Genomic DNA, 15,456 nt, shown 5'->3' with positions numbered 1-15,456 from the left:
GAAATGTAAATAAAATTCTGATTCATCTAACACTAGGCAAAAATATAAATTAGAGTTAGTTTTCATGTGAGAGGTAAAATACTGAGGCTTCTAAAAGAAAGTTTAGGAAAATACCTTTGGGCCCTAAAAGTAGCCAAAATTTATTGAACAGGACACACATGTAAACTCATGAAGCAAACACAAGAGAACAATAGAGATTAACCAGTGCAAGTGTTAGCTGCTCAGTTGTGTCCACTCTTTGTGACCCCATGGACTGCAGCCCACCAGGCTCCTCTGTCCATGGGATTCTCCAGGCAAGAATATTGGAGTGGGTAGCCATTCCCATTTCTAGGGGATCTTCCTGACCCAGGATTGAACCCAGGTCTCCCACAGTGTAGGCAGGTTCTTCAAATATATATTTTATGTGTTATATATGATTCATACTACATAAATAGCATAAAAATGTCTATGTAGACATATAAAGGGATTCCCAGGTGGCTCAGATGGTAAAGAATTTGTCTGCAATGCAGGAGACTCAGTTTTGATCCCTGGGTCAGGAAGATCCCCTGGAGAATGAAATGGCTACCCACTCTAGTATTCTTGCCTGGAGAATCGCTTGAACAGAGGCGCTTGGTGGGCTACAGTCCATGGGGTCATAGAGTCAGACATGGCTGACTGTCTGACTCAATCAGACATGCAAGCATGCAGACATATAAAGAGTCTTTGAGCATGATTGGTCATCAGGGAAATATAAATTTGCAATACAATACCACTTCATTTTTATCAATACAGATATTATAAAATGTCGACAATACCAAATATTGGAAAGGACTGCAGCAACTGGAACTTGTATACATGGCTGGAGGATTTTTTAATACACTCATCATTTTGGAAAACTATTTTGCAGTGTTTACCAAACCCATCCTAATCCTATGACTTGGCAGTTCCACACTTAGGAATGTACCCAAGGAAAATGAGTGTATAATTCCACAAAAGACATTGCAAGAATATTCCAGGGACTTCTCTGGTGATCCAGTGGTTAAGAGTTCACTTTCTAATGCAGGGGATGCAGGTTTGATCCCTGGTCAGGGAGCTAAGATCCCAGAGGCCACAGAGCAACGAAGTCCTTGTTCTGCAACTAGAGGAAAACCCATTTGCTGAAACAAAAGATCCTGCCTTCCACAGCCAAATAAATAAGTAGATAAATATGAAGAAAAGAATATTCCAAAAATAACTTGATTCATACAACCTAAAAACAACTCTTTAATTAAAGAATGAATAAATTAATCTTTATATGTTCATATATAAGAGAATTATTCTGCAGTGAAAAGGAACACATGACTGCCATACCACCAACACAGATGAAGTTTAAAATGTACATGTTGAATAACTAACAGGAAGGTAAGGGGATTCCGCTTATGCCCCCACAAAGTACAGCTTCCCCTATTAACAACATCACTCACCAGAGTGACACCTCTGTTACATTTGATGGACCTATATTGACACATTTAAGATCATTGGAAGCCCATAGTTTACCTGAGGGAACACTGTTGGTGTACATTCTATGGGTTTGGACAAATGTTCAATGAAACACATTCATCATTTTAATATTACACAGAATACTTTCATAAACCTGGAAACTCTCTGTGCTCTGCCTATTTATCCTTCTCCTCTACTGTACCCAATCTCTGGCAACCACTGACCTTTTAATTATCTTCATAATCCAGCCGTTAAGAATGTCATATAGTGGGAATCGTGTAATATGTAGCCATTCTAGATAGACGTCTTTCACTTAGTAATATGCATTTAAGTTTGCCCCATGTCTTTTGTGGCTTGATAGCTATTTCTTTTTCAGAGCTGAGTAATATTCTATGAGCTTCCCTGGTGGCTCAGTGGTAAAGAACCTATCTGCCAATGCAGGAGACATGGGTTCTATCCCTGGGTTGGGAAGATCCCTTGGAGAAGGAAATGGCAACTCATTCCAGTATTCTTGCCTGGGAAATCCTATGGACAGAAGGAGCCTGGTGGGCTACAATCCATGGGGTCACAAAAGAGTCAGACATGACTTAGTGACTAAACAGCAAAGCTATTCCATAGTCTGAATGTGCAAGAATTTATTTACCCATTCATTTACTGAAGAACATCTTGATTACTTCCAAATGTGAGCAACTATGAATAAAGCTGCTATTAAGTCCATGTGTAGGTGAATTTAAGTTTTAAACTAATTTTGGTAAATACCAAGAAGGGCTATTGCTGGATCAAAAGTGAGGGTATATATGGGTATCTACCTAGGTAAACACTCTCCAGGTGTTCGCAGGCTACAGCTGAGTGGGGTTAGAGTAGGTTCATCGGCTCTTCAGGTTCACCGCTTATGCTGGGTAATAAGTCCGCTTATTATTACCTGGTTCTCTGTGGGGTTAGTATCCTTCTGGGTCCCTTGATGGACAATGTTGAATCTTACAATTCCCATACCAAGGAGGGCAATTCCCACACCTGGAGCACTAGAGAATCACTTATTTCTTCCACTGCTTCACCTAGTATCACACTCCCCAGACTTTGAAAGGTTATATTTAAGACTCACACTCCATGTACTTTTCCTTTTTATTTTTTAGTGGAGGATAATTACAATATTGTGTTGGTTTCTGCCATACATCAACATGAATCAGCCATAAGTATAGGTATGTACCCTCCCTTTTGAATCTCCCTCCCACCTCCCAGCCCATCCTACCCCTATAGGTTGTCACAGAGCCCCGGATTAGAACCCCCTGCATCATGCAGCAAATTCCCACTGCCTATCTATTTTACATATGGTTGAGAACAGCATTGGAACAAACATTTTTATGTATTTAAAAAAATCACTGCCTGGAATATGGAGTCCCTGATGGCTCAGAGGTTAAAGCGTCTGCCTGGAATGCAGGAGACCCAGGTTCGATCCCTGGGTTGGGAAGATCCCCTGGAGAAGGAAAATGGCAACCCACTCGAGTACTCTTGCCTGGAGAATCCCATGGAGGGAGGATCCTGGTAGGCTACAGTCCATGGGGTCGCAAAGAGTTGGACACGACTGAGCGATGTAGACTGGCTTTTCTTTTGCTGAGTGAACTCTGACTGGTGTCACAAACCAGACTCTGCAGGTATAATCATCTGTCTTTTATTAAATCAGGTGGGGAAGAGTCATGTCTATGCTGCTGACACTGAGGAGGAGCAAGGAGTCAGTGTGCTGAGGAGGCTCCCTGCCCCTTCTACCAGACCTTCCAGTGGCATTCAAAGCATGGGTGCATCTCCAAAATGCTCTCAGCAGATGGAGGCACCCAGAGCAGCTGGGGCAGCCCAGTCGCACACATCTCCTCACCTGGGTGGTTTATGTTTGGGTGTGTAACACTGTGGGAGGTGTACTATAATCCTGCTGACAGTAATAATTTGCAGCATCGTCAGCCTCCAGGCTGCTGATGGTGAGGGTGAAATCTGTCCCAGATCCACTGCCACTGAATCGGGATGGGACTCTGGTGTACCGGCTGGTTGCATAATAGATCAGGAGCTTAGGAGCTTCCCCTGGTTTCTGTTGATACCAGTTTAAGTAGTGGCTAACGCTCTGATTGTCCTGGCAAGTGATGGAGACTCTGTCTCCTAGAGAAGCAGACAGGTAGGAGGGAGACTGGGTCACCTGGATGTCACATCTGGCACCTGAGATTGGAAACATAAAAACACATCTCCATGTTATTACTAATGATACAAGAGGACTATCCTGTAGGATCAGGCAGTACTGATCACACAGGCAGAGTAAATTCTAAAGCTCTCCATCCTTACCTGGGAGGAGCCAGAGCAGCAGGAGACTGAGGAGCTGAGTGGGGGCCTTCATGTTCACTCTGAGTCCTGACTGGGACTGATTTCTGCACAAGATGTGATCAGAGCATTAATAAGTCTCCAGGGCAGTGGGTTGATCTCCAGTAATATGCAAATTAGCAGAGAGTTGAGCATAGCTGCAGGGCTGGCCAATCTCCATAACACAGCACAGGTGCAATGTCTGCCAGATGCCCAAGTCTGATGAGAGCAGCTCAAATTTGTCTATGGACAGTGTGTTTCTCTCTGGAGGTCAAGGCATTGAATCTGTTTAGTGTTCTTTCAGTACAGTGCTATTTTGCTATTTTCAGTGTTCATACAATGCTTTTATTGCTACTTTTTCATCTAAGACAGGTTCTACCAGACATGATGCATTCAAAGGAACTGCCAGAAATTTTAGAAGATCTCTGCATTTGATATCTGGTGATATCATTGGGCCCAGAGCATCTTCTTTTTTGATCTGATTCCCTGATGCGTTTGAGGTGATAAATTGTCAATACACAGAGAGAACCCAGGATAACTATAGAGTTTCCCCTCCATATTTAACAATGTACTGATGGATACAGACATGTGAGTAATTTACTGATATTATAGAAAAATTCCTCTGAAGTTATATTAAAGGAGAAACCTGAAGAGCGAAGATTAGTTGTTTACACTAGATGGAGCAGTAAAGCTCAAAATTCATTAGGCATCAGATGGCACACTCTGAAAGGCTTTGTTTTAGTAGTGGGGCAAAATTGCCCCTATATTAAATGCCATTTTGGTCTTTCCTAATAAAGCTTAAAAGCAAGACTTTAATAGAGTCCAACAGTTTCAACTGACAAGATTAGGTACCATAGAAGAAAATATTAATGACTTTAGCAATAGAAAATATCCAAATTGAGCACAGTGGGAAAAAGATATTGAAGAAATACAATAAAATGAGCAGAGCATGAAATGAGCTATGACAACTTCAAGTCATCTATTGTGTATATAACTGAAGTCCTAAAGAGGAAGAGGTAGTGAGAGGAAGCACAAAAAATATTTGAATGCATCACTAGAGTTTTCCAGATTTTAAGAAGTTATTCCCAGGGCTTTCAAAATTAAAAAGCCAAAGTCAGCTCAAAACCATGAATTCAGTGGCTAAATAGAGAAGCCCAATAAAAATCACACACCTTTTCCATAACTCCCACTGCGGTCCTGGCTGTAGTTGTAAATACGTTTCTAACATGTGGGTGGTCAGGGGAAAATCAGGAAATTATCTTTGAAATGAAAACACCAGCCTCACAACTGAAAAGTAGAGTTAATATTGGTTAGTCCTCTTGGGATTATGAAGGCAACGTATACATTTTGGCTCAGATGGTAAAGAATTTGGCTACAATGTACAAGACCTGGGTTTGATCCCTGGGTTGGAAAGATCCCTTGGAGGAGGCCATGGCAACCCACTCCAGTATTCTTGCCTGGAGAATCCCTATGGACAGAGGAGCCTGGTGGGCTACAGTTCATGGGGTCACATAGAGTCGGACATGACTAAAGCATGCATGCACAGTCAACAAAGATTGACAATTTAAGTTGTTGCTGGAGGAAATAATTAATACAGGAATTTACATATTGATGGAATATGAATGCATGTTACTGACCGCAGCAGGTCCAGCCCATGTCTCAAGAGAAGGAATGATATCTTGCTTCCCTTAGAGACCACAGTGGGGCCCTTGGTTTCTTTCCTGTGTGTTGTAAGTTGGGGCATCTCACAGTTTCAGATCAGGTCATCTGTACTGTTTTCAGCTCTTCAGGACAAGTGTGTAGCTCTGGGGTTTCCGTGGACAAGACTGAGAGGAGTGAGGTTTGTGAAGACCTTCTGGGATGTCAGGCATCTCCTTCAGTCTTCTCGCATCTCCTTGGAGCATGCTAGACAGCATGTCTGGTTTAGTCTGGTTTCCTTCTTTCTTTCTCTGGGTTTAACTGTCCATTGGCAACCTTCCTAAGGAGGATCCTGTCAGTTACCATAAGAGGTAAACTGAACACAGCAGGGAGATGAACTGGTAAGCAGGTCTCTAGGGATAAGACACAGTCTTGTGGTCACCCTACAGTGCAGGAGATGCGGGTTCAATCCCTGGGTTGGGAATATCCCCTGGAGGAGGGCATGGGAATCTTCCTAGCTCATGGGTTTTCTCCACCACTCAGCACAAGGCAGCTCCTCTCCAGGTGTCCCCATCACATCTGAGCCCGTTCAAGCCTTAGGGGCTCCTGTTGAAAACGGGACAGTAGCACTCAGGATCTCAGCACTCCTAAGAACAGCCTTCTGTCTTGTGTTTCTGCTGCGTTTGTCTGCCATCTAATGGCAGTTTTGTGATACAGTTATAAAATTTTCAATGTGGAATCTCAAAGCATTTTGACTGTGAGATTTTTACTGGTATTAATACTTCTGAAGCTGATACTGTTTCTTCCACACAAAATTTCTATCCTCAATAATCCAGTCATCTAAATAGGAATTCAGGAAAGATATTGGTCATAAAAGAGTTAGGGCTAGGTGCTTGATCCACATGAAATGTCAAAGACATCTCATGGTTTTGGGAAAGAGCATATGGGACAGGAGGGTCCCTGCAGGTACAGTGGCAAGGGCCGGGCAGGTAGGAGCAGGCTCCTAGTCTAGAACTGTCAACCCAGCCTCATCCTCTCATCCCAGAAACCCCTACAGAGAAGTCCTGAGAACCATAGTAGCTGTACCAGCCAAGGAAGCATCAGGACCAAGAGTGTGTGAGGTCTGTGCTCTGAGCCATAACACCACTGAGTGACCAGGGGTGATCTTTTGGACCATTACTGAGTAATTGAATTTTCTGTGATGACGAAAGTGCCAGCATTTGCACTGCTCAATATGGCAACCACTGGGGATTCCCAGGTGGCTCTAGTGGTAAAGAATACACCTGCCAACACAGGAGACAAAACAGATGAGGGTTTGATCCCTGGGTCAGGAAGATCCCCTGGAGGAGGGCATGGCAATCCACATTAGCCACAGGTGGCTACTGAGCACCTAGAATGCAGGTAGTGCAACCGAGAAGCTATGTTTTTAATTTTAAGTAATTCTAATTTAAGTTGTGAAGCTATATGTGGTTCATATTTAATATGTTAGAGGGTACAGTTTTAAACTTTCAGTTCGGTTCAGTTCAGTTCAGTGCTCAGTCATGTCCGACTCTTTGCGACCCCATGAATCGCAGCACACCAGGCCTCCCTGTCCATCACCAACTCCCGGAGTTCACTCAGACTCATGTCCATCGAGTCAGTGATACCATCCAGCCATCTCATCCTCTGTTGTCCCCTTCTCCTCTTGCCCCCAATCCCTCCCAGCATCAGAGTCTTTTCCAATGAGTCAACTCTTCGCATGGGGTGGCCAAAGTATTGGAGTTTCAGCTTTAGCATCATTCCTTCCAAAGAAATCCCAGGGCTGATCTCCTTCAGAATGGACTGGTTGGATCTCCTTGCAGTCCAAGGGACTCTCAAGAGTCTTTTCCAACACCACAGTTCAAAAGCATCAATTCTTCGGCACTCAGCCTTCTTCACAGTCCAACTCTCACATCCATACATGACCACAGGAAAAACCATAGCCTTGACTAGATGGGCCTTTGTTGGCAAAGTAATGTCTCTGCTTTCGAATATGCTATCTAGGTTGGTCATAACTTTCCTTCCAAGGAGTAAGTGTCTTTTAATTTCATGGCTGCAGTCACCATCTGTAGTGATTTTGGAGCCCCCAAAAATAAAGTCTGACACTGTTTCCACTGTTTCCCCATCTATTTGCCATGATCTTCGTTTTCTGAATGTTGAGCTTTAAGCCAACTTTTTCACTCTCCACTTTCACTTTCATCAAGAGGCTTTTTAGTTCCTCTTCACTTTCTGCCATAAGAGTGATGTCCTCTGTATATCTGAGGTTATTGATGCCATGATCTTCATTTTCTGAATGTTGAGCTTTAAGCCAACTTTTTCAGTCTCCTCTTTCACTTTCATCAAGAGGCTTTTTAGTTCTTCTTCACTTTCTGCCATAAGGGTGGTGTCATCTGCATATCTGAGGTTATTGATATTTCTCCCGGTAATCTTGATTCCAGCTTGTGTTTCTTCCAGTCCAGCATTTCTCATGATGTACTCTGCATATAAGTTAAATAAGCAGAGTGACAATATACAGCCTTGATGTACTCCTTTTCCTATTTGGAACCAGTCTGTTGTTCCATGTCCAGTTCTAACTGTTGCTTCCTGACCTGCATACAAATTTCTCAAGAGGCAGATCAGGTGGTCTGGTATTCCCATCTCTTTCAGAATTTTCCACAGTTTATTGTGATCCACACAGTCAAAGGCTTTGGCATAGTCAATAAAGCAGAAATAGATGTTTTTTTTGGAACTCTCTTGCTTTTTCCATGATCCAGCAGATGTTGGCAATTTTATCTCCAGTTCCTCTGCCTTTTCTAAAACCAGCTTGAACATCTGGAAGTTCACGGTTCACATATTGCTGAAGCCTGGCTTGGAGAATTTTGAGCATTACTTTACTAGCATGTGAGATGAGTGCAATTGTGCGGTAGTTTGAGCATTCTTTGGCAATGCCTTTCTTTGGGATTGGAATGAAAACTGACCTTTTCCAGTCCTGTGCCCACTGCTGAGTTTTCCAAATTTGCTGGCATATTGAGTGCAGCACTTTCACAGCATCATCTTTCAGGATTTGGAATAGCTCAACTGGAATTCCATCACTTCCACTAGCTTTGTTCGTAGTGATGCTTTCTAAGGCCCACTTGACTTCACATTCCAGGATGTCTGGCTCTAGGTCAGTGATCATACCATCATGATTATCTGGGTCGTGAAGATCTTTTTTGTACAGTTCTTCTGTGTATTCTTGCCACCTCTTCTTAATATCTTCTGCTTCTGTTAGGTCCATACCATGTCTGTCCTTTATTGAGCCCATCTTTGCATGAAATGTTCCCTTGTTATCTCTAATTTTCTTGAAGAGATCTCTAGTGTTTCTCATTCTGTTGTTTTCCTCTATTTCTTTGCACTGATTGCTGAGGAAGGCTTTCTTATCTCTTCTTGCTATTCTTTGGAACTCTGCATTCAGATGCTTATATCTTTCCTTTTCTCCTTTGTTTTTCACTTCTCTTCTTTTCACAGCGATTTGTAAGGCCTCCCCAGACAGCCATTTTGCTTTTTTGCATTTCTTTTCCAATAGCAGTAGCAAAACTTTTGAAAAAAATATTATGTCTATGATTTTCCAGGTTTTACAAAATCATTTCCAGGACTTCAATCGTTAAAAATCAAGATCAGGTCAAAACCATGAATTCAGTGGCTGAATTTAGGGAAGCCTGAGAAAAATCACACACAGCTCCTTCTGGTGTCCTGGCTGTAGTTGTGAATATGTTTCTAGCATTTGAATGGCCAGGAGAATATCAAGAAATGAAATGAAATTCATTTGAAATGAAATTGTATTTTCAAATGAAAGTGAATTGAAAGTGAAGTCGCTCAGTTGTGTCCGATCCTTAGCGACCCCATGGACTGCAGCCTACCAGGCTCCTTCATCCATGGGATTTTTTAGGCAAGAGTACTGGAGTGGGTTGCCATTGCCTTCTCCATTTCAAATGAAAATACAACCCTAATAACTAAAAAATAGAGGCAACACAACTTAGTTTTCTTTGGAGTCTGCAAGCTACATATGCATTGTGGAGTCAGTTGTTGTGACTCATTTCTTAATAACTTGTATGTTTGTCAGTTCTGAGTGATCCCAGAAGACAAGAAGACTCTGCACTAAGTACAACCTGCAGTAGACCTTATGACCTACTGGACCAATGATGCTACCGTGCCTGGGGTAGATAGGGACAGTGGATGGATATTACAGAAAGCTCCAGCAGGAGAACCACAGTTCAGACCTCTAGAGTATTATGTTCATTAGACTTGATGGGCAAGAAGTTGCTGGAATGAGAATGACTGGTAAGATATATGTGTGCCAAAGGATGAGATGTAAATCCTACAAAAATTCATGGGCTAATGATTAGTGAATATGGCAGGGGTTCAGATCAATGTGATCTACTCTCCAGTGGTCAATACAATGCCTCTCTCAGTTAGAGGTCATTAGGACACAGGTTGATTTAGAATTCATTCTTGCTGCCTATCTTGGTCACGGCTGGACATAGGATGACTTTTTCAGTTGGCCCCTTCAAGTTGTCCAATATCAATAATCTATATAATGTTAGGGGACTTGCCTAACATAGTGGATGAGAATCACCTGCCAATGCAGGGGACACAGGTTTGATCTTTGGTCTGAGGATTCCACACATTCAGAGCAGCTAAAGCCCATGCACCACGATACTGAGTCTGCTCTCTAAAGCCTGTGAGCTGCAACTTCTGAAGCCTGAGCACTCCATAGCCTGTGCTCCATGGTAAGAGTAGCCACCACAATGAAAAGTCAGTGAACTGCAATGAAGAGAAGCCCATCCTCATAGTAACTAGACAAAGCCTGCATGCAGCAAGAAGATCCAGAGCAAAAAAGGTAAAATAAAGAAACAATTAAATTATTTATAGGGCTTCCCTGGTAGCTCAGTGGTAAAGAACCTGCCTGCAATGCAGGAGACCCCAGTTCAATTCCTGGGTTGGGAAGATCCTCTGGAGAAAGGATAGGCTACCCATTCCAGTATTCTTGGGCTTCTCTGGTGGCTTAGCTGGTAAAATTTTTATACAGCATTAGGACAGTTGGCTAAAGAATGACCTAAAGAAAAAAATCTTAAAAATCACAGTGCATTTTAAAGTGTAGTTTGTCCTCTAATCTACCCAAGAGGTCTGGAGAGTCACTCAACCAATATTTGTTACACAGTCCAAGAGCTGGTCAAGGAAACAAATTATATGCTGGTACAATATTTGTAGCATAAATATGGGACTTTAACATCTATTAGTAAATAAATCAATTCTTCATAACTGTCTCTCCTGAAATTCTGATATGCTTCCCACTTTTAGGCTGATAATTGTTGCTTATACTGTACTTGGAAATATCTGATTTTATCCACGGCAGATGGTGACTGCATCCATGAAATTAAAACGTGCTTGCTCCTTGGAAGAAAAGCTGTGACAAACTTAGTGTAATAAAAGGCAGAGACATTACTTTGCTGACAAAGGTCCATCTAGTCAAATCTATGGTTTTTCCAGTAGTCATGTACGGATGTGAGAAAGTGAAAGTGTTAGTTGCTCAGTTGTGTCCCACTCTTTGTGACCCCATGGACTGTAGCCTCCCAGGCTCTTCTGCCCTAGGGATTTGCCAGCCAAGAATACTGTGGGTTGCCACTTCCTTCTCCAGGGGATCTCCTGACCCAGGGACCGAGCCCGGTCTCCCACATTAGAGGCAGACTCTTTAAGGTCTGAAGCACCAGGGAAGCCTAGAGATGTGAGAGTTGGACCAAAAAGAAAGCTGAGTGCCAAATAATTGATGCCTTTGAACTGTGTGGTGTTGGAGATGACTCTTGAGAGTCCCTTGGACTGCAAGGATATCCAATCAGTCAATCCTAAAGGAAATCAGCCCTAACTATTCATCGAAAGGACTGCTGCTAAAGCTGAAGCTCCAATACTTTAGCCACCTGATGAGAAGAGCCAATACATTAGAAAAGACCCTAATGCTGGGAAAGCTTGAAGGCAGGAGGAGAAGGGTATGACAGAGGATAAGATGGTTGGATGGCATCACTGACTCAATGGACATGAGTTTGAGCAAACTCCAGGAGACAGTGATGGACAGGAACGCCTACAGTCCATGGGGTCACAAAGATTCAGACACAACTGGGGGACTGAACAACAGCAATTTATTTTTCAGTGATTCAGTCTTCTGTTTGTTAATTGGTCAGTTTAATCACTATTATCTTTATAAATCACAAGTAATATATTGGTGAGAAAATTATTAACCACATTTCAACTTAAAAGGAAAAAAAAAAAAGACCGAATAATGAATATCTCAGACCCAGAACATATAGCATCATTGTGAACATAACTATAATGAGAATTTTCATAGCCTGCAATGATTTACATTTTAACTTTAGACAATATTATCTCCATTCACGCCCTTTGAACTAGGACTGGGTTGGAACAGTATTTCAATGTGAGCACAACCAATGTGGGAGTTTTAAAAATAGTGTTTAAATAGGACAATGCTATAGCTGAAGCTGATGCATGAGTTTGAACAAACTCTGGGAGATAGTGGAGGACAGGGAAGCCTGGTGCACTGCAGTCCATGGGGTCGCAGAGTTGGACACGACTTAGCGACTGAACAGCAACAACAAAAGCTGGTACTATACCTCATTTGTTTCATTTATGTAATCACTTTGCTCAAATGCATGTGTTGTGGGTAGAAGTATATATAAAAACGGTATATATTTAGTTACATAAACTTCTATATGCATTAAACATGTATAAATATCTGCAGCAGTAATACATCAAATAAATATATGTGCACAGATTGCATATTATATACACAACACAAATTTTCCACAAATGAGGTATTTGTCTCAAATTTTCATCAGCTTTGATAAAAAGTTTTTAGTGTCATATGCTTCATCCCAAACAAAGTGAAAATATACATTACAAGAAGTGATATTTCTACATAGAGTGTTCAGACACACAATCACCAATTTTCTCCACACAATAGTATAACGTGATAGAATATTATATGGAAGTAATCTGAATTGTGGGCCTTGATAACATAAACCCAAGTGTAAAGAAAGCTGAGGAAGAGATAAGATTTTGAGATAGTTCAGTTTTCATAAATGTGACCTAATTCCATGTTTTGAAACACACTGTTTTCAACCTATATCCCACTGTTTCCATGAGGTTATAAGATCTGTGCCTATATTCATTTCATTTTTAATTTTGCATTGATTGGAAAGCGAAGCTGGTTTTTTCGGTATATGGCTTTAAAAAGAAACCCTCTTAAATGGCTTCAGTGGGCAAAAACAAACAAACAAACAAACAAAAAAACCTCATCAGCAGAATGAACATACCATAAAACATAGTTTTTAAGAAGTTGTATAGATCACCTGTTATCTTGTTAAAAAGTAGACCCCTCTTTCTTTTTAGACACCAAAAAGCTATGACCAACCTAGAAAGCATATTAAAAAGCAGAGACATTACTTTGCCAACAAAGGTCCGTATAGTCAAAGCTATGGTTTTTTCAGTAGTCATATATGGATGTGAGAGTTGGACCACAGAGAAAGTTGAGCACTGAAGAATTGACGCTTTTGAACTGTGGTGTTGGATAAGACTCTTGAGAGTCCCTTGGACAGCAAGAAGATCAAAACAGTTGGTCCTAAAGGAAATCAGTCCTGAATATCCACTGGAAGGACTGATGTTGAAGCTGAAGCTCCAATACTTTGGTCACCTGATGCGTGGAACTGACTCATTTGAAAAGATCCTGATGCTGGGAAACATTGAAGGTGGGAGGAGAAGGGGACCACAGAGGATGAGATAGTTGGATGGCATCACCGACCCAATGGACATAAGTTTGAGCAATCTCTGGGAGTTGGTGATGGATCGGAAAGCCTGGCATGCTTCAGTCCATGGGGTCACAAAGAGTCAGACACAACTGAGCAACTGAACTGAACTATTAAACCTGAAAACTAAATTTAAGGTGAGTCTGCTCTATTTTTCATTTTGTAATAAGCAACTTCTCAATGATTCTGATGATGCTGTTTAATCCAAACAATTTTTTAGCAACAAGGTATTTTAAATAAATAGGTAAAAGAATGCTATATCCACATTTTGGTGTTTGGAGTGTTTTGGAAAAGAAAGCTTTTTCAAATGCCTTTGTCAAATGATTGTTGTATATTTCATGCAGTTTCTTCAGTTTTCTATTTACTGTATTGTTTAATGATTTTCACTTGTTATGAGCCCAGTCTTGCTGTACATATTCAGAAGCACAATCAAATGTATTCTGGGGCCATTATAGGTGGCAATTTTCTGAGATATGATATATATGACCATATGGATTAACCTGCTTTCAAAATTTTCATTATCATCTTCAATTCTGGAAGCACATTTTAAAAACTGATTTTTTGGTGTGGTTTCCTATAGAGTTGTTTAATGATGGACACACCAATGAGATTTGGAGGTCAGAATATTCAATATTTATTCAATATTTATCAGCAACCGCAGGCAGATACGTGGACACAGGCAAGACTTAAGAATCACCTGAGGGGCTGCAGGCAGCTTGCAACACCAGCATCCCCAAGCCTGGGCATCAGAGACAGGCCACATGAACCCTACATGTGGGTGAACACAGCCTACACTTCCAGTGGCAAATGTGCTCTGGCCTTTGGGGAAGCACCAGGGAATCACTTATTCTATTACTGCCTCACATTCCCCACACATTACAGGTTATAGTTTAGAGTCACATCCTGTGTTTAAAAAAGAAAAAAAAAAAACCTACTTGGAAGACATAGATTTGTTTTTCTCTTGCTGAAAATCCTGGTTAGAACCATAAATTAGACTCATGTGTAATCATCCATCCTTTACTTAATCATAAGAGGTGTCATCATGTCTGTTCTGATGGCACTCAGAAGAAGGAAAGAGAGTTAGGGTGCTGGTCCTGCCTCTTCCACCAAAACTTCTAGTCACATCCAAAGCCAGGGTGCATCTCAGAAATGCTCTCAGCAGATGGAGGCACCAAGAGTTTCTGGACAGTCTAGCCTCACACATCTGCTCCCCAGGGTGGTTTATGTTTGGGTGTGTAACACTGTAGGAGGTGTACTATCAGTTTGTAGACAGTAATAAGTTGCAGCATCTTCAGCCTCCAGGTGAGAGTGGTGACAGTGAAATCTGTCCCAGATCTACTGCCACTGAACCGGGATGGGACCCCAGTTCCCAAATTGGATGCTGCATAGAACAGGAGCTTAGGAACTTGCCCTGGTTTCTGCTCATATCTGTCTAACCATTTGCTAATGCTTTAATTGGCCCAGCAAATGATGGATGCTCTGTCTCCTAGAGAGGCAGACAAGGAGGATGGAGACTGAGTCATCTGGATGCCACACCTGGCATCTGAGATTGGAAACACAAAAACCCATATCCATGTTATTATTAATGATATAAGAGGACTATCCTGTAGAACCACAATACATGGGCAGAATAAATTCCTATAGCTTTCCATCCTTACCTGGGAGGAGCCAGAGCAGCAGGAGACTGAGGAGCTGAGTGGGGGACCTCATGTTCACTCTGAGTCCTGACTGGGACTGATTTCTGCACAAGATGTGATTAGAACATTAATAAGTCTCCACAGCAGTGGATTTATCTCCAGTAACATGCAAATCAGCAGAGGATGGGGCAGAGCTGGGCACAGCTGCAGGGCTGGTAGTGTCCATAACACAGCACAGGTGCAGTGTCTGAAAGTGAATGTCACACAGTCATGTCCGACTCTTTTCGACCCCTTGGTCTGTAGCCCTCCAGTCTCCTCCGTCCATGGGATTTTCCAGGCAAGAATACTGGAGTGGGTTGTCATTTCCTTCTCCAGGGGACCTTCCCAACCCAGGGATTGAACACAAGTTTCCTGCATTGAAGGCAGATTCTTTACCATCTGAGCCACCAGGGAAGCCCAGTGTCTGCCAGATACCCAGGTCTGATCAGAGCAGCTCAAATTTGCCCATGGACAGTACGTTTCTCCCAGGAGGT

At 42.0% G+C, this 15,456-nt stretch overlaps 1 non-coding gene and 2 gene segments (V, D, J or C); 1 reads left to right on the top strand and 2 right to left on the bottom strand.

Annotated features, from left to right (window-relative positions):
• LOC113901279 overlaps positions 1 to 15,456 on the bottom strand; it is a 71,602-nt gene that overhangs the window by 35,566 nt on the left and 20,580 nt on the right.
• On the top strand, positions 2,855 to 2,926 carry TRNAS-GGA. The gene has a single exon. It is a non-coding gene; the product is annotated as a tRNA-Ser (tRNA).
• On the bottom strand, positions 3,112 to 3,854 carry LOC113901280. The segment is given in 2 exon segments: positions 3,112 to 3,660; positions 3,784 to 3,854. Coding segments are annotated over 2 exon segments (375 nt in total).

The sequence above is a fragment of the Bos indicus x Bos taurus genome, chromosome 11 (assembly GCF_003369695.1).
Source record: "Bos indicus x Bos taurus breed Angus x Brahman F1 hybrid chromosome 11, Bos_hybrid_MaternalHap_v2.0, whole genome shotgun sequence".
NCBI lineage: Eukaryota > Metazoa > Chordata > Mammalia > Artiodactyla > Bovidae > Bos > Bos indicus x Bos taurus.
Note: the sequence above shows the minus strand (reverse complement) of the source record. Positions and strands in the feature narration are given on the sequence as shown.